Consider the following 19,677-nt stretch of genomic DNA (forward strand, 5'->3'; position numbering starts at 1 on the left):
CCAAACCTTGCCCATAGCATGTGGTCATCTTAGAAGGCATACATAATATAAACACCCCATGTTCCTGAAATTGGGATTTTAGAAAGTTGCTGTTTACATGTGTAAATCTACAGCAAGTAGCTTTGAAGGGTGCTTTCCACAACAGTGTTCTGGTACATAAATCTATCATAACTCCAGACCACTTCGGGTCGTAATTTCAAACCCGAAGCCCTACCAAAATCACTTTTTGTATATCTGGAAACAAAGAAATTTGCACCCTGATGGAACTATCGAAGCCGGGTCACACATCCAAAATCCTTTAGCTATTCTTTTTAACCCAGTATTTGTCAAGAATGTCTGTCTACCCAAGGGCAAAATGACTTTTTAAGGGCCTGATGCTCAAAACTCCAGCATTAAGGAGGGTACGGGGGAGATATGATTCAAACGTTCATATACTTGAAGGGTATTAACGTAGAACAAAATCTTTTCCAGACAAAGGAAAATGGTAAAACCAGAGGACATAATTTGAGGTTGAGGGGTGGTAGATTCAAGAGCAATGTTAGGAAATTCTACTATACGGAGAGGATGGTGGTTGCCTGGAATGTGCTCCCGAGAGAGGTGGTGGAGAGGAAAACGGTGACTGAGTTCAAAGAAGCATGGGATGAACACAGAGGATCTAGAATCAGAAAATAATAGTAAATATTGAACTAAGGCCAGTACTGGGCAGACTTGCACGGCCTGTGTTATGGCCGTTTGGGGAGGATGGGCTGGAGAGGGCTTCAATGGCTGGGAGGGTGTAGGTTTTGATGGAGATTTCAGCAGTTGGAACCCAAGCACAGTACTGGGTAGAGCTTTGGATTCTTGCCCAGAAATAGGTAAGAAGAAAAAATTTAAATTGAATCAGGTTGGGCAGACTGGATGAACCATTCGGGTCTTTGTCTGCAGTCATCTACTATGTTACTATTAGAAACAAGAGCACACAGCCAATAGCACGAGAACATTACTGAAAACTAAGCAAATAGGATGCAAATTTTATGTTTTCAGTGATGGCTCCGCAACTTTGGAACACTTTGCCTCAGCATTGTAAGAGAGGAAAATGATCTTAGCCGTTTTAAAACTAACTTAAAAGAGTTTCCTTTTTAAAGATGCTTTTAATCTTTAAATTATGTTCAAATTTTATACTAGTTTCCCTCCAGGTTTCTACTTTTCCTTCCCTAATGTTCTTTCCATCTATGGTTCTTTTAAGTATTAAATTGTAGTTCTATCCCTCCTTACCTTGTGTATTGATTAGTCTGTAAGTCTGTTGGTCTTCTAACCCATCATTTTTAAATTTTAAATTGTATGTCTAAATATATGTTTATTTATTTTTATTAATGTTGTAACTCGCTTAGTAAATCTAAATAAGCGATTCATCAAATTAAAATAAAACTTGAAACTTTGGGCTTTAAAGTTTAACCAAATGAGGTTAGGAGGAGGAGTCTGAGGAGATACAGTTTTGGTAGAGGAGGCAAATGAGAGCAAGAGGCATATGAAGGGGAAAGATTAGATAAAATGCTGCAGAGGGACTGGGACTGGTGTTGGAAGGTGTTTGTGGTGGAGAGGAGTGGCCTAGTGGTTAGAGCAGCTATCTCAGTACCCTCATGTTGTGAGTTTGATTCCCACTGCAGCAGCTCCTTGTGATTCTGGGCAGTCACTTAAAACGTCATTGCCCCAGGCACAAAATAAGTATCTGTCTAAAATATGTAAATCACTTTGTAACCACACAGAAAAAGTGGTATAAAAGTCCCATCCCCTTTACTCTTGGTAATCTAGACAGAGGCATTCATTGCAGGTGCTATGGTTTTGTTTAAAATGTCTCTTCACTGTTTTTCCCTCCATGCCAATTTGTTAAACTCAGTTTTATTAACATCTCATTTGAAAATGGATCAAGTAACACACACAGTCAGAGTGGTTGAAAAGAACTCCGTGAGCTATGCTCTGCATGCTTTGCCTACTTGTTTCAGAACATTTTTTTAGAGAGTAGCAGCACCTGCAGAGCCAGAATGATGGGCTCTGTAAATCCTGTTAAGTCTGTGAGATTTGTTGACAGTGGATTTTTAGAGCTGAGGCCTAATGCACTAAAGTCAGCGATTAACGATTGTTGCAAAACCAGTTTTGACTAATTTAGCGACGATCGCATTTGCCGACCCGACATAGAAAACTGCTCCAGCCATGCAAATAAGGTCATTAATATTGAAATGTCATGTAAATTAGCCAAGCAATTGATGCTCTAACATCGCTTCACAATGCACAAAAAAAGCAAACACTTTAAGCGATCCGACCGGTTGCTTACATGTCTTACTAATAGTTCAGCCCTGAAATTAAAAGAATATAATTATAACTGCCCTCCCCCCCCCGCGCCATCGAAAATCAGCAGGAGGGATGCCCACTCCCTCCTGCCATGGTACCCCCACACACACACACATACACGAGAGAAAATTGGCAGGAGGGATGCCCACTCCCTCCTGCCAACAGAGACCCCCCCGGAGCCATCCCCTCCCAACCCCCCAAAAATACGGGAGAGATGCCCACTCCCCCATACCTTTGTAAGAAGTTGAGAGTAAGAGAGATGCAAAGGGAGGGGCCTAAGGCCATGATTGGCTCAGATGCCTAAGGCCCCTCCCAAGGGGAGCCAATCAGTCCTTAGGCTCCAGGATACAGAGGGAGGAGCCTAAGGCCCTGATTAGCTTAGGGGGGAAGCCTCCATTAGCAGGAAGGAGTGGGTATCCCTCCTGCCAATTTTTTCTTGTGCGGGAGAAGAGGGGTGTCGCCATGGAGGAGGGAGTGGGCATCCCTCCTGCAGATTTTCACTTGAGATAGGATAAAGCAGTGGTCTCAAACTCGCGGCCCGGGGGCCACATGCGGCCCGCCAGGTACTATTTTGCGGCCCGCAGCCTCTACTAGTGCTGCTTGCTCTTTGCAGTGTCTTCTGGCTTCCCCCTGGCCTCCCACTCTTACCTTCAGATAATTACTGCGGCCTGCAGAGAGGATTGCCGGTGCTGCAGCGATCCTTGCAGGCTGCCGTAGTCCTCGGCAGCATGTTCCCTCTGCCGCAATCCTGCCCCTGACGTCAGAGGAGGGGCGGGACTGTGGCAGAGGGAACATGTTGCGGAGGCCGATGGCAGCCTGCAAGGAACATTACAGCACCGGCGATCCTCTCTGCAGGCTGCGTTAATTAGCTGAAACTAAGACTGGGAGGCCAGGGGGGAAGCTGGAGGACACTGCAAAGAAGTGGGGAACATGCAGGCCTTCAGGGGAGGGGGGAAGATTTATAAACTATAAGGAGTTTTACCTCATGCAAAATTGTCATTTCTTTAATAAGACATCCTATATAATAAAAGGCTAACTCGCACATGCGCACTCCTATTTGTGTGCTTCCATGATCAGTAGTTCCGTGGCCGCATGAGTGGGCATGCGCCTAACTGTGACAGTACCCGGCAGTGGCACACCAAACAGGACCGTTCCCCTTTCGCAAACGGCGACCGCCGAGGGAGTCCGCACCACCTGTCGTGGCCTCCCCCGAGGCCTCTCCAAAATGCAGCGCGGACACGATGCATGCCTCCGAAGCACAGGTACAGGCCGTGCCATTTCGACAGGCACGTGTAGGTCTGACTCTGCAGCAGCTTCCGCGCCAAGGTCGGCACCATGGCACGCAAGACATGTCCCTGCCTCCCCCGCCGCTGGGCTTGGACTCCTGGGGGTCGGCGGCGCGAGTCGATCACGGGACCCCGGCCGGTGCTGAGGCCCCGCCTCCCCACTTCCGCCCGACATGGCGCCACCAGAATCACGCGTCTTATAGTCGTAGTTTGTAAACAAGCAAAAAAAACTATTAACTTTCAACCGGACTAAATTCTCGGATATTCAGTAAACCGTGAGCAGGGTTGCCATGGAAACCTAGCGCCATAACAAAAATTATGCAGTCGCAAGGGTCAGTGAACGTGCTTTGCTCGGGGGGCCAGGGAGAAAGGCAGACAGAAGTGGAGGGGGAGAGGGAAAAGGGGCTGCTTTGTGGGGAGGGTGTGTTGGGGGGCAGGCAGCAATCTTCGTTTGCTTGGGGGGCCGGAGAGATAGGCAGGGGGCCAGGGAAAGAAACAGAGAGAAAGAAGTGGAGAGAGAGAGAGAGGGGGAAAAGGGTCTGCTTTGGGGGAGGGGTGTGCTGGGGGGCAGGCAGCAATCTTGATTTGCTTGGGGGTGCCAGAGAGAGATAGGCAAGGGGCCAGGTAGAAAGACAGACAGAAATAAAGACAGACAGACACATCTATTCTAGCACCCGTTAATGTAACGGGCTTAAAGACTAGTTAACTATATTTTCTGCAGCCCTCCAAATACCAACAAATCCAAAATGCGGCCCTGCAAAGGGTTTGAGTTTGAGACCACTGGGATAAAGCCTGCGATGCTGTTCAACTCCTTGCAACAAGGCCTCATGCTGCATTGGGAACTGTGGTGATGCCAGTGGCAAAGCAATTTATCAGTTTAACCCCTTGCTCAGCTGTGTCGTTGGCCATTTTCATTATGACAACACTAACTTTGCAACTGACATCACCAGAGACCCAGTGCAGCATGAGGCCTTGTTGCAAGGAGTTGAACAGCATTGCAGGCTTTATCCTGACTATCTCAAGAAGACGTTGAATGCTTGAGTGTTTGAAATGCCATTGACTACACCAAAGTGTACATGCTTAGCTGTTAGTGAAGTATGTGAAATTTCTATTATTTTCCACAATAAAGTGCAGATATTGAAGGTTCATTTAATAAAATACTGCTAGATTTTTAAAAAATTTTTTTTGCATAAAATGTCTTTATCAATAAGTGGAACCCAACCAATATAGGAACCAACCAATCTACGGTAGTTCCTTTCAGATTATTAAGTGTTTTAATTTCTTAATTTTCAATTTATTCTATAAAGGGGTAAAAAGACAAGGAAGCAGACCCGATGTATCTTCAATGGTACTGCTTTAATATAATCTCAGGACAAAAAACCCCCATTTCCATCTGTGTGAGAAAGCAAAATCAAACAAAAATCAATTATCTTTGTATACAAATTAGCATCACTTATCTTAAATCTTTATTCCCATTTCACCACCATCTTCTTCAGGGGAAAAAGTAGTGCTGTATCTGCTGTCGTGCCAACATTTGTGCTAAAAACAATGAAAAAATCAACATTAAAGTGATACATAGCCCATGTTAGTTACTTCACAAAAAATTCTGCTGGCTAATTATTAGCATGATGAAAAGATGAAACTTCACAACAAAAAATTCATCAAACACAAACCAATTTAGTTATGTTGCAGCGGCGTTAATCAAGCCTCTCCAAGCCGTATCTCAAACTGGCTACGGGCACGTTTGGAAGATTCTCAGGAGACGGATATACAATTAAACAAAGTACTCATGATGTCTGATAGTTTTATGATGTCATGAGTACTTGTTGCTGTTTAATTGGATATCTCCCGGTGTCTCCAAAACTCGCCCAAAGCCAGTTTGAGGCCTGTCCCTTGTCTCTTGGATCCTAAGTCCTTGGGATTTCTGATGTACTCTGAGACTTGTGTACATTTTGGTGGGTGTTTGCCTAGTGTGTACCCAGAATTAAGAATAATCCCTATACATATTTATAGGTTGGGACCATGGCTGGGACTGGAATCCTCCAGGAGGCCTTAAGCAGTTCCATTCTTCCTCCACACTTTCTTACTCTCAATAAGTCACCAACTCCGGGGGCGGGGCTTGTCCGACATGGCGACCAGATGCGCTAACTGAGTGCTCTCCGAGGCGGCAGGCTACTTACAGTGACAACATTCCTCTCAGTGATCTAAATCAATGCAATCTAATTTCGGAGTGTCTTCTCACTTTTACAACTTTACCATGTCACTCTCCAAAAGCAGCAAAGGAGAGCAATCGCCGACTGCAACCCCCAGTGGCAAAAGGCCTAAACATGAGGCTCCTTCGCCTGAAAAACAACCATCGAAAACAGTGGATTCACAACTAGAATTACTCCTTACTGAGATGCGTGCCTTTAAAAATATCATGACAAAACAGGTGGAAGAATCACAATTAATTCGTGTGGAAATTGAAGCCCTAAACTCGCAATTCACCGACGCTAGGCACAGATTAGATGCGCTGGAATCTTTTCAAGCAGCACATGTTCAAAATGTCTCCCTTATCCCTAAGCACGACCGGGATATTACAGCTTTAAAAGCGGATCTGGAAGACCTCTCGAACCGGAGCCGTTGGAACAATGTAAGAATCTTGGGAATTCCGGAATCAGCCGAGGGAACGGATGCATGGGCATTTCTAACATCTTTGCTTCCTTCCTTGCTGGATCTAAAATTTGACATACCATTAGAACTGGAGAGGGCGCATCGTGTTCCATCGCGTATAAATCCTGCTCAAAAAGCGCCTCGTCCCATCGTAGCGAAAGTACTGAGATACCAACATGCACTACAGATTCTCTTAGCTGGCAAAGAGAAGAAGCAGATTCTTTACCAGGGAAAAAAAATTCTCCTGGTACCAGATTTGGCGAAATCCACAGCGGCCCGAAGAAAAGCTTTTCTGCAGCAGAGACAGGATCTGAAGGACATTGGTGCCCGATTTAGCCTACTTTATCCGGCCAAAATGCTGGTCACACATCATAATAAAACTTCCACCTATTTAGATCCGGTTGAGTTACAGAAATATATTGATTCTATTAAGATGCAATGAGTTTATTTTGGTGATTATTGTTCACCTGTATGCTTTTGCTGTGATGTGAATGTTTTCTTGATATCATTATGTTTTACTTCCATGTTTCCTGCCGCTCTTGGAGAGCTCAGTTGGGGGCGCTGTTCGACCTCTATAGGTTTCCAGCCCACCCGGTTTCACTTTAACTGGTTTCAAATGTCATCTCTCTGGCACTGTTTGCCTTGTTTTGAGATGACATTTTGGTTATTATATCAGTTCCAAAGGTCAATATGTTTCTCAATTCTTTTAGCATATCTGTGCTTCTATAATGATGATTTGTTTTTTCTACTTGATCTACTGTATGTTGTTTCCCTGATGTTCCATGACTAACTTACATATTCTCTCCTTTAACGTCAATGGTTTGAATCATTGCATCAAACGTAAAATGGTGACCAATTATCTGCGTTCACTCAAGCCAGATATTATTATGTTCCAGGAAACACATCTCTCACATGCTGATAGCGCAAAAACTATGATTCCTGGTTATTCTACACCCTTTTTTTCTCCTGCATTGAGGAAAAAAAACGGGGTCTCGTTATACTTTAAGTCATCTCTCCAGTACTCCATTATTGCTACTGAATCTGATTCAGAAGGTAGATGGTGTTTAGTTTATATGACTCTACATAATAGACCTATATTATTCTTAAATATATATGCCCCTGTGTCTGACATTCCTGATTTCTACCGCTCCTTGCAAAACATTCTGTTGAAATATCCGAATGCTCCAATTGTTATAAGGGGAGATCATAATCAACCTCTTGATCTTCTTTTAGATAGAACATCCAAATGCAGACTGGCCAAGTCCAAGACTCTAGTAGAAATTAAAACCCTTATTAAAAATTTTAACCTTATTGATCCCTGGAGAACCTTACATCCAAAATAACGTGAATATACACACTTTTCCGCCCTTCACAATACTTATGCCAGATTAGATTATTTTTTAATATCCTCTTCTTTCTCAACAAACATCTCCAAAGCTATTAACCATTCTATAATAATTTCCGATCATGCTCCAATTTCGCTTTTTCTCTCAATCTCCTCATTTCCATGTATCAAGCGTAACTGGAGACTTAACAATAGTGTTTTATCTGATGATTCAATTGTTACTAAATTAAAAGAATTCACTAATAACTTCTTTATCACCAATTCGGATCCTTCCATGTCACAAGCCACTATTTGGGAATCTTACAAAGCCACGGTACGGGGTGAACTCATTAGCCTTATGGCTTGGAAACGTAAACAATCCAATATCCAATTGAATTCCTTCGAATCTGATATATCAAGTCTTGAATCCCAATTTTTTTCTGATCCTTCTGACATGATTTTGCATGCCCAACTAATGAAAAAGAAATATGAATATAATAACATAGCGTCTGCCTTAGCAAACAACGATATTTTCATTTTAAAATCTGGGCATTATATTGGAGGCAACAAGATGGGTAAGGCCCTAGCTCGTTATTTGAAAAAGAAAAATGAGACTCATCACATCTCCTCTATCACTAATTCCCACAATCAATCAATTACTGATTCACTGGATATTAGTACGGAGTTTGAAAAATTTTACTCTGAATTATTCCAATCAGAATCGGAATCTTCACATGAAGAAATAACAAATTACTTAAATACAATTGCTCATCCAACTTTGCCATCCCATCTCAAAGAGGAACTAGAGAGTCAGATAACCGTGCAGGAAATCCAATCCACTATCCGTACGCTTCCATCTAATAAATCTCCAGGCCCGGATGGCATTACTAGTGAATTTTACAAAGTCTTATCCACACAACTCAGCCCCCACTTACTGAAATATTTCAATTATATACATTCACATCCCGATTTACAACGTAACTTCACGGAAACCAACATAATAATATTCCCTAAACCAGACAGAGATCCCACTAAAGTGGGCAATTATAGACCAATATCTTTACTTAATTCGGATTATAAAATACTTGCAAAAATTTTAGCTAACAGAATAAATAAAGTAATACATCTACTCATAGCTCCTGACCAAGTAGGCTTTATCAAACAACGCTATATAGGAGACAATCTACGCATTTTTCACAATATCTCTGGGTGTGCAAAAGTATTAGCTGAACCTGTGGTAGGACTTGCAATAGACGCTGAAAAGGCATTCGATAGGGTCGAATGGCAGTTCCTACTACAGGTTCTTAAGTGGTTTCATTTTGGTGAAGATTTTGTGGCTTGGATACGCGCATTATACTGGAAACCACATTCTAGAATTTTAATCAATAACTCACTCTCTAATCCAATTCCTTTACATAGGGGAACAAGGCAAGGCTGCCCTCTATCACCTCTCCTTTTTAATCTTTCATTAGAACCCTTGATATCTGCAATTAGACAATCCCCTTCCATACAAGGAATACCTTCAACACCCCAAGACGTTAAAATAGCAGCATATGCTGATGACATTATGCTTTTTCTTAAAAATCCTCAAGATTCTCTGTCTGCACTCATCCCCCTGATGGAAATATACTCGTCTTTCTCAGGATATAAAGTAAATTGGAGCAAATCAGTCATCTTTCCGCTTAATGACCACGCTTCATACTCTGACATACAAAACTTTTCATTCTCATGGTCCACTTCGCCTATAAAATATCTTGGTGTATATGTTCATAAAGACCCTGAAGTTGTTATGGACTTCAATATCGCTAAATTGAAAGAAATGATAAATAATACCTTATCACAATGGTCTCCACTTTATATTACTTGGTGGGGTCGTATTTCCGCAATCAAAATGACTCTATCCCCTCAAATTCTATTTAAACTCATCATGCTTCCAAGCTTATGTAAACCACAATTGTACAAATGGATAGACAGTCAATTAACTTCTTTTATATGGCAGCATAAAAGACCTAAAATAGCGCTCAGCAAATTGAGAGCAGCAAAATCCCTAGGGGGGATAAATTTTCCTGATTTTTATAAATATCATTTAGCCTCCTTAGCCAAATATGGTTCCTACTGGATAACATATAGAGCATCAGATGATCCTTTTGTAATCCCTTCTTGGTTAAACTTGGAAGTTTCCATTAGTAAACCAATTCCTATATATGCTGTTCCTACTATGACTATGCCTAAATGTCTCAAGAATTTCCCTCTCTTCCAAGCGACTCATACTGCACTTCGAGCATTTGATAAGGTAGCAGTACATTCCATCTTTTCCCACATGGATATGACCCTCTGGAACAATATGTCATTGAAACTAAACAAACGATGTTTGAACTGGAAGAAATGGAAAGATGCAGGTGTGTGGCAAGTTCGGTCCCTTTATAATGGATCTGAGTTATTGCCCTTTTCCAAATTCTGTGAATCCTTTCCATCTCTCTCAACTAAGAAACATCAATGGTCAACTCTATCCTCTATTCTATCCAATATACCTGATACCTCATCCATCTATATATGAAGTACTACGACTATAGATATAGGAAAAGCTATGTCATTTTATTATAAGATCTTAAGAGATTTCTATTATAAATCATCCCCGGCCATTGTTGACAAATGGTCCAAAGATTTAGATGAAGAGTTGACTGATATGGAATGGTGTAGATTATGGTCAAAAATTAACAGACCCTTATTATCAGCTAGTATGTCTCAATAACTTCTATTTGTAATGTGGAGAGCGATATGGACTCCTTATAAAAAGAAGAAAGCAAACCTCTCTACTGATGATAATTGCTGGCATTGCTTACAATCGCAAGGATCGCTTAGTCACATGTTATTCTCATGTCCTCTTATTAAACCTTTTTGGATGCAGATTTGGTCCTTTGTATGTCATATTACTAAATGTACAGCTGATCTCTCCTTTGTTATTATTGTTAAGCGCTCTCTTCATCCCTGCTTTAAAACCAGTCTTTGCGAAGACAAGCTGATTGACATTATGATTTCAGTAGGCATTCAACACGTCCTTCAAAATTGGAAGTCAGCGTCTCGTCTGAATTTCACCTTCTGGTGGAATTCCTTATGCCTATATAAAAGATTTGAACAATATGCAGCTGAAAAAATGCCACAACGACAGAAACTATCGACCCAATCTCTTTGGGCTCCCATTAATGTTTATATTCAATCTTTATGATATTTTCAATATGTATATTATATTTTGCTTGTGAATATCTGATTTGTTTGCTATATTGTACCTCAGTTTCACCATGACTTTTGTGAACTGTACAAGTTGATGTATGTTTTCTATATCTGTATGATTTTATAATAAACAGATTGGAACTAAAAATAAGTCACCAACTCCAAAGTGGTGGTTCTGAACCAATTATTTCCTTATGTGAAGTCTTTTAGGCAAATAGCAAGGTGGCAGAGGCAAATAATGGACAATGGCAAATGAATTATTTATAGCATCTCTGATGCCAAGAGAATGTCAACATTCCTTTATCCTACTAATCCTACTACTGTGAGTAGTAGGGAATCAGTACAGTTCATTATAATAATCACTTACAATTCTGAAGGGGCTCTGAGACCAGGTGCAGTTTTCTCAAGTAAGATTTTTCTGGAATAATGTTAGCTTGGATTCTCAGGAACCTTGGAAAGTTAGATGGTAAGTGTCCTTCAACCAAGTTAGATGTTCTGGACCAGCAATAGATGAGACAAAATCTAGGTTCATTTGCTGGAAGAAATAGATATAATCTAATCTCTCCATTTTCTGTATCTCAGAAGGGATGTAGAGGGTTGCCCATTCCCTCAGGCATCCAACAGGGTAAGTGCTTAAGTGGCTTTTGTCGCCCATGTGTGTAGACCTCTGAAATCTTGATGGGCCCTTCCTTGGTTTGTATGGTCAGTGGTTACATAGGCAGAAAAAACCAGCTATATTTAAATCAGGGTTTTTAAACTTATGGGGAGTTTCTTTCCAAACCTGTTCTCTCTCTCCCCACCAACCCCTCCTCCTCCACGATTATAGTACTGCACTCCTAGCTATGTCTCCTTTCTGGAATAAGCCAGAATGCCCCTAACTTGCAAATCAAGTGGAGAAAGCCTCAGCAAAAGCTAGACAAATGCTGGGTTGCATCAGAAAGAGCTTCATCAGCTGAAAGCCTGAAGTCATACTACCATTGTACAGATCCATGGTGAGACCTCTCCTGGAGTACTGTGTCCAGTTCTGGAGACCACATTATCAAAAGGATGTGAAGAGAATGGAGTCGATCCAGAGAATGGCCACTAAGATGGTCTCAGGACTTAAAGATCTCCCTTATGAGGAACATCTGGACAGACTGCGCTTATATTCTCTCGAAGAGCGCAGAGAAAGGGGTGACATGATAGAAACATTCAAATACATCACGGGCCGCATTGAAGTGGAGGAAGAAATCTTTTTTCTCAAGGGTCCCATGGCGACAAGAGGGCATCCGCTAAAACTTAAAAGGGGGAGATTTCATGGTGACACCAGGAAATACTTCTTCACCGAAAGGGTGATTGATCGATGGAATGGTCTTCCACGCCAAGTGGTCAAGGCCAGCAACGTACTCGACTTCAAGAGACGATGGGACAAACATATGGGGTTGCTACAGAGTTATGCTTAAAAGATGGATTCTCGTGGGAGAGGGGATTCTAGAATGGGCAGATTTGTTGAGGGAGGGTTCTTGAGTGGGCAGACTTGTTGGGCCGCTGGCCCTTATCTGCCGTCATACTCTATGTTTCTATGTTTCTCTAGGATAAATTGACTTGTGAATTTGGCTGCACTGTGACACTTGCAGCATATGTTAATTGTAGATAGTAGAAATTTAATTTTCATATTACTTTTTTATGTAATGGTGACAGTTCAACATAGTTAAAAGAAAAGGGGATGAGACTTGATATACTACTTTTTCTGTGTGGTTACAATCAAAGTGGTTTACATATTTTAGACAGGTACTTATTTTGTACTTGTGGCAATGAAGCGTTAAGTGACTTGCTCAGAGTCACAAGGAACTGCAGTGGGAATTGAACTCGCAACATCGGGGTGCTGAGGCAGCTGCTCACATCTTGAAACTCTCCTTGTATTTGTGACGCTGGTCAGCTCTGCGCCTTGGTCTGAAAACCCATTTTCCATTGTGCCTTATTCTGCTTTTCTTCCAATCTAGTGACTTCCTTTCTCTATGGTGATTCTTGTCCAGATAAAGGTGATGTCCAGGCAGTCTTCTGATTGGTTATTCATTTGTTCACCATAGTGCCTGATCTCGGAGACCTATGTGGCTTGGAAAAACATAGTCCTTTGCTACCACTGTTTCTGCTGTGTGTTTTGTGGTGATAAAAGTCTTTGCTTTCCAGCTTGGCCAACTTGATGCTTGTGAGGAATTATTAAATCTACATTCATTTTGGAAATGCAGGGGAGGGGGAGAGGTGAGACAGGATAACCTTCAGGGCAGTAGTAGGGAGGGTGATTTGAGACTTGCCCCCTTCTTCCCTTGTACCCTTCATTATTTGTAATGTTATCAACTAGTAGCTGGCACATATGGTGGAAAAGGATGGATCACAAGGCGCTGGACTTACCAGATGTACACCCCTAACGTAGTATCGGCAACCAGGAAGATGGGAGGGCAGGAACAGAACTTGGTTTGGCTTTCACAAGGAAAAAAGGTGTTGTACTGCCCCTGGTGGCTGAACAGTATCATCTGCAGCCCCCCAGAAACAACTGTTTAATCAATGGAACACTTATCACAGGGGTTGGATGGGCGAGAGTGGCTTTGCTTTGTTCTTTGGTTCTGCAGGGGTTCCTCCTGTACTCCAGCTTAGTATTTGAAAGATGGGATGCTTATCGCTATGCAGAAAGTGGTAATATATGGACATCCAATCTCTAGAGCACATAAAAAGAAATACAAGGTATTTGCCTTGGGGTGAGAGGTAGATATGGGGTCAAGGGAGGAGACATTTACAGCACATTCCTGAATGAAAAGGAGAAACCAAAACAATGCTATAGGGTACTTCAGAGCAGACAGTTGAAGTGGATTAAGAGTCATTCTTTTTCTTTTTTTTTCTGCTACTGCAAAACCAGACAGCACACTGGGTCTCCAGTGCAGTGGAAAATGCTGACAGGGAAGATGAGACAATCTGCACTCTTCCTCCCATGCTGCCCTGGGAAAGGAGAAGGGATTGCATTTTTGAACCAGAGAGGAGGGGAGCAACAGTTATCAGCGGAGCTGCCGCTGGCTCAGAAACTAGTGGATTTGGATAGCAGCTTTCTGTAACAATGTGCTGGCCCCAGGCCACTGTTTTTTTGCGTGTGCTGAATGGAGAAGACCGGGGAGCAGCTGTACCTAGCACTGTGCTCCACTCTTGTGGACAGTGAACACACCCCGAGTGCTCTTTATGGAGTTGCTGCATGATGTTTTGCCTGAAAGGTGAGGGGTTTATTTAGTTATAGGTCTTTCTCTTGTCCGGCTGGGCTGTCTCTCTTGGTGCTTAGAGGCGCTGGAGCTTCGACTCGGCAACACTTTTTGGTAGCTGGTAAGTTGTTATCCGATAATGGACTGAGAGGACACACAAATTGTTTCCATTCTTGCAAATGAAGTGGAGACCCAGTGTGTGCTGTTTAGTTTTGAGGAAGTATCTTAGGTTGGAAGTGTTCTGAGGTAAGGAGGATTTCCTTATTTGGATAGCTTAACACCCTGTTGGTTTGTATTGCTGGAGAAATTTGCTAAAGCTCCAAGCAGCTACATTAGCACTGTCCATTTAATATAAATTTGTGATGATTACTCTAAAATCCCAGATTTCTGACAAGCCAGGGAAGCAGCAGGGGAAATAGGTTGGGGGGTGGGAGAGTTTCCTGAAGCAGTGTCAAAATGCCAACATTTCTTAAAATATCTTCACAGCTATCCTCCACACTGGTGGCAGTGGAAACATTTTTTTTTTAATCTGAGGAAAGACTTGGCTTTCAGTCTTAAAAGACTGATTATTTGATGTGTGTTTTAGTAACTTGTGAATATAAACGGTTTCCTGCTTTGCTAGGCTGGCTTAACAATACACTGTGTTGTATAGTTTGTCACCCTTTTCCCTGTTGGCCTAGTACGGGGGGGGGGGGGGGAAGGGGGGTAGGCAATTCCAGTCCTCGAGAGCCAGAGGCAGGTCAGGCTTTCAGGATATCCACAATGAATATGTATGAGATGGATTTGCATGCACTGCCTCCTTGAGATGCAAATCTATCTCATGCATATTTATTGTGGATATCCTGAAAACCTGACCTGGCTCCGGCTCTCGAGGACCGTAATTGCCTACCCCTGGCCTAGTAGTTCAAGGATCTTCAATTTCATGGAGAAGAATCCTGAACACTTAAAGGTGTGGGATTTTTTTTTTTTTAATGTGAGAAAAATTCAGCGCAAAAAAAAAAAAAAAGTGTGGCATGTTCCTGGTACTGTCTCAGTTGGACACCTTATTGGATAGAAAAAGCCCTCTAGCTGTGGTGGTGAGCGGCTAGAATTTGCAGCTGCTGTCTATCAGAACTTTGGTGTGTGCTTTTTCCCACATACACTTCTCTCTCCGTATTCACAGTTTCAGCATTCGCGGTTTCGATTATTCACGGTTTTTAGCTTGCTGGCTCCCCCCCCCCCCCCCCAAATTACATCAGCTTGCATAGAGAAAACGCTGATTTCAAGCATTTACAGAAAAAAAAAATCGCTGATTCCCAGCACTTTCTTCACCGTGTTTTGCCTCTCCTTCAGGAACAGACCAGGTCTCCCACCATGTTATTCACGGTTTCACCATATTCACGATGGTTTTTAATAGAAAACAGCGAATAACATATGAAAAAATTATTCGCAGTTTTTCTGTATTTGTGGTTCTGTTAATCCCCTATCACAGCGAATACGGAAGGAGAAGTGTATTGTTGTCATTCTCTGTTGACTTGATGCTCTTATTGAATCATTATTGGTATTTCTTGTTTTGTGTTTTATTCTCCTCTGGATTAGTGTTTTTTGACTTTGCTTCATTATAACAATCAAGTTTCAAGCTTATTAAAAAAAAAATTTATACCGCTTAATCAAATTTTTAGGCGGTGTACAGAAATAAAAAGTATCTTAAAAACAAGTTAAAGTTAAATTACTAAACAGAACCAGGTTAGGTTAGTAAATACATACAAACATATATACTAACTACCCACAATTAGGAAAGAAGGGCGAGAACTACAATTTTTGAGAAAAAGAGCATAATTAGGGGAAAAACAATAGGTAAGGGTAAAAAGCTATAAAAACTTGTTTTAGTCCTTAAAAGACAGTTTATATCCAAAAGCATCTTAGAACAAGAATGTTTTAAATTTTGTTTTAGTTTAAATTGTATGAAAATCCTCTAAATGTTTTGCTCTTTGGTGCGTGCAGGGCGCTTTCTAGTGCGAGGAGAGCCTGTCCTGAAGAGATGGTGGGGCTTTGGCTTTCTCCTTTGTTTTCAAAATTAGGGGAGGAATAGGATGAACACTTTCATCACGTGTGCAGTTTGGGGCCAACCGGCATAAACATCTGTGTGCTGTGTTTGCATGCTGTTTACCAAAATAAGTCTGTGTATAGTGTGTACACAGTGTGTGTGTTTTGTATATAGACACATCCATCCATCCAGGGCTCTATTTTCCAAAACACCGTAAGCATTCTTTATCTCTGACAAAATGTCCCCCTCTCTCCCCTCCCCCCAAAAATAGCATGCACTCTGATGATGAAATCTAAACACATAGAGAGAGTCAGGCTGTTAAAACCACTCTCTAAGTGCATTAAAATATTCTGTCCCATGCCCATTTCTTGTCTGGGTGTAGGCCCATTTTATGCTCCATGAATATACAGTACACTGGTATACATTTTTTTTCCTTAGATATGTTGTTAATTCTCATTACTATGTTATAACTACATCAAATGAAAGGGGTGGGGGTACCACTCCTTTGCAGGTTGCATCAGTGAGGAAATAGCTAACGTTCTAACCTAGAATTGAATAGTGTTTACAAAAACCTAAGCTAAAGAACCTTTTTTAAAATTTATTTAAAGGAGGTCTATTTATTAGAAATGCAACTAAACCAAGTAACAGAAACAAATACTATTAATGACAGACAGCTCTCCAAGTCATAATACAACTTCACAAGTCAAATACCAGCAATAAAGAGTGTTCTGTACACTCCATTACATAAATTAACCTCCAGTATTTGTGTTTCTCTCTCCTCATTTAAACACCCCCTATAGACTCCCTCCTCCCATTTCTCTCCCAGCTCAAAAGCAAAAGAATAACCATTGGTTGCATGCATGATAACTGTGTACATAAACTGTACAGTATGACAGACCTGTCCATAAAAAGTGTTATGTCCATGAACAGAATTGGGGGGGGGGGATTTGTTGGGGTTGTCATTACTTGTTTAAAGAACAAAGGGCTAGATTCACTAAGCAAAATCGATCGTGTACTGATCAGTTTGCAATCCCTCAGCGAGCAGATTTCCCTCCGGCCCGATTCACAAATCTCTTATTAGATCCGCTTCAAATCCGTGCATGCAGATGAGGGGAAATGCATACAAAGGAGGCAGGGACACGATTCACCAAACAAATTTGGGACACCGATTGGGCTGGCCGATCAAGAATAGAAGCGACTGCTGGAGACCAATCACATACGTCTCTGTCAACTCTCCTGCTCCATTGCCGCCCTGCACTCTGCCCCGATCTTCCACTGCACTTCTCCTGCCTGCTCTGCCCCGATGCTCTTAAAAAAAGCAAAGTTAAAAAAAAAAAAAAATCACGGCCCTGAACGCCTTCCTGCCTCGACTCTTCGCGGGCTTAAGCGGGTTAAAACCATGGGCTCCAAAGTTTAAAAAAGAAAAAAAACTGCTGCTGGGCCCAGAGGTCCAGCGCATGGGCAGACCATCTACAGATGGTCTACACATGCGCTGGGATCGCTATAGAGCGATCCGGGCAGGCAGATGGGGGGCGTACCTCCAATCGTCCCCATCTGCATATTTTACTTTGCAGAATTTATTGGACCTGCCCCGATTGGGCCGGTTCGTGAATCTAGCCCAAAGACTCAAGGCTTGTGGTTATACTTGAATGTAGGAGTTGGGAAGGATGGAGGAGAATTTAAGTTTCTCACATTGAAATGTTGTATTAATTGTGGTTTATATTTGTTGGTCAATAAAAAAAACTTTAAAATTAGGGGGATGGAGACATGGTTTCCGAGGAGGGTTGTATACATGGAAAAATATAACTTTCTAATGAAATTTTTTTTTCCAACATGTTATTAGTATGAAGAGTCATATGCCTTGTACTTTGTTTAATGTTGTAATTTCCTTGCTGAATGTGTTAACCAATAAAAGAGAGAAAGAACACAATTCCAGGTGTGGCCTGAATGCTCTGTTTTAGGAATTTTCCCTTTTGATATGGTGCTGTAGTTGGGGACTGCATTCTCATTAGCATCAGAGAGCCAGACCTGGAGCTTCGTTGTTGATGGAACCTGTTGTTGGGAAGGCCATTATTAGACAATCAAATTCCATAAACACAAGAAGGAATCTTTGTGGGCTGTTATCACTTTTACATGAGTAACATGCGCAGAGACAGTTCTACCACACAGATTTTGTAGACATCACAAGTAAAGATGTCTGTGTGGTCTCAAAAGCTCCCTTCCCCCTCCCCAAGCTACAGCATCTCTTTGGCCCCTTAACGTTTCTGCAAATGGCTAAGAATTCAGTATTATCTAGGACTAGAGCAGCATACAGGGAACACCTGGGATGTGAAGAATAAGAATTATGCCTAGGCATAGATTTATTTTCTAATGCTGTCAATGTAGACCAGTGGTCTCAAACTCAAACCCTTTGCAGGGCCACATTTTGGATTTGTAGGTACTTGGAGGGCCTCAGTAAAAAACAGTTAATGTCTTATTAAAGAAATGACAATTTTGCATGAGGTAAAACTCTTTATAGCTTATAAATCTTTCCTCAATTTTGCATGAGGTAAAACTCTTTATAGTTTATAAATCTTTCCTTTTGGCTAAGTCTTAATAATAATATTGTTATTTATAGCTAAAGAGACATATGATCAAGAAACTGTTTTATTTTACTTTTGTGATTATGATAAACATACTGAGGGCCTCAAAATAGTACCTGGCGGGCCGCATGTGGCCCCCGGGGCCACAAGTTTGAGACCACTGATGTAGACTACCCTGATGACAAAGACCTTGCCCTTATCCGGATCAAGGATTTTTTGTTTTGGGATTTTTTAGAGTAGGTGGTAGGCCTGGGCTCCAGCTGCCCCAACCCCCCCCCCAAGTTGGGACTCACAGGGTGAAGTTTTTACTACTACTAATTATTTCTAGAGCGCTACCAGACGTACGCAGCGCTACACAAAGTCACAAAGAAGATGGTCACTGCTCGAATGAGCTCACAGTCTAATCAATTGAAACAGACAAACAGGAAACTGATGGATTGACTTATCCCTAAGGTGCCCTTTTACAAGGCTGAAACAGTCTGTAAAAACCTGCATAACTTTGAATGCTGTTCTTCATTTCTGTTTTTCCAGTCACTGCAGCTTGGCATACTCCTCTCCTGCCCAGCTTTATTTTAGTGTCTATTGTTGGTGCTTTCGTGCTCTCAGCTTGCAGGCCCTGGTAGTGAACTCTGTGTCATGAACACACCTGTTTCTCTGAACTCTGGCGGACAGTGAAGCACATGAGATTGTTGTGGTATGCAGATTCTTATTCTAGCTCTCATTTCTTTCTACGCTCTCACCCCTCGTTGCTATACTGGTGCACACAAATGCTATCCACCATTGTACAATCCAACATCTCTTCCTGGTACAGTTCTTCTAACAAAGGGAATTAGAGAGAGGCTTGGTCACATGGTATTGCTTCTCTGCTGCCTGGTTTCATGGCCATGTGTTGAGGGTGTTGGGAAAGGTATTATGGTATTTGGCTGAAAGGCAGCTTGTTTTGATTGACAGTGACCTTTTGGGTGAATCTCTTCATAATTGCAGTTAATAAATCCAATAAATAAATAAGGTTCCAATTTGCTAA

The 19,677-nt window shown here is 41.8% G+C and overlaps 1 protein-coding gene across 4 annotated transcripts in view; it reads left to right on the plus strand.

The window, feature by feature from the left end:
- NHSL1 (NHS like 1) overlaps positions 1-19,677 on the plus strand; it is a 397,692-nt gene that overhangs the window by 209,873 nt on the left and 168,142 nt on the right. Inside the window, exon 1 of one of the 4 annotated variants that reach the window (XM_033936275.1) lies at positions 13,948-14,060. The exons of the other annotated variants lie outside the window; for them this stretch is intronic. Within the exon in view, the coding sequence (XP_033792166.1) occupies positions 14,042-14,060 (19 nt within the window). The 5' untranslated portion in view covers positions 13,948-14,041. Of the gene's footprint in view, positions 1-13,947; positions 14,061-19,677 lie in introns of those variants that run through there. 4 annotated transcript variants of the gene reach the window in all.

The sequence above is a fragment of the Geotrypetes seraphini genome, chromosome 3 (assembly GCF_902459505.1).
Source record: "Geotrypetes seraphini chromosome 3, aGeoSer1.1, whole genome shotgun sequence".
NCBI classification, from domain to species: Eukaryota; Metazoa; Chordata; class Amphibia; order Gymnophiona; family Dermophiidae; genus Geotrypetes; species Geotrypetes seraphini.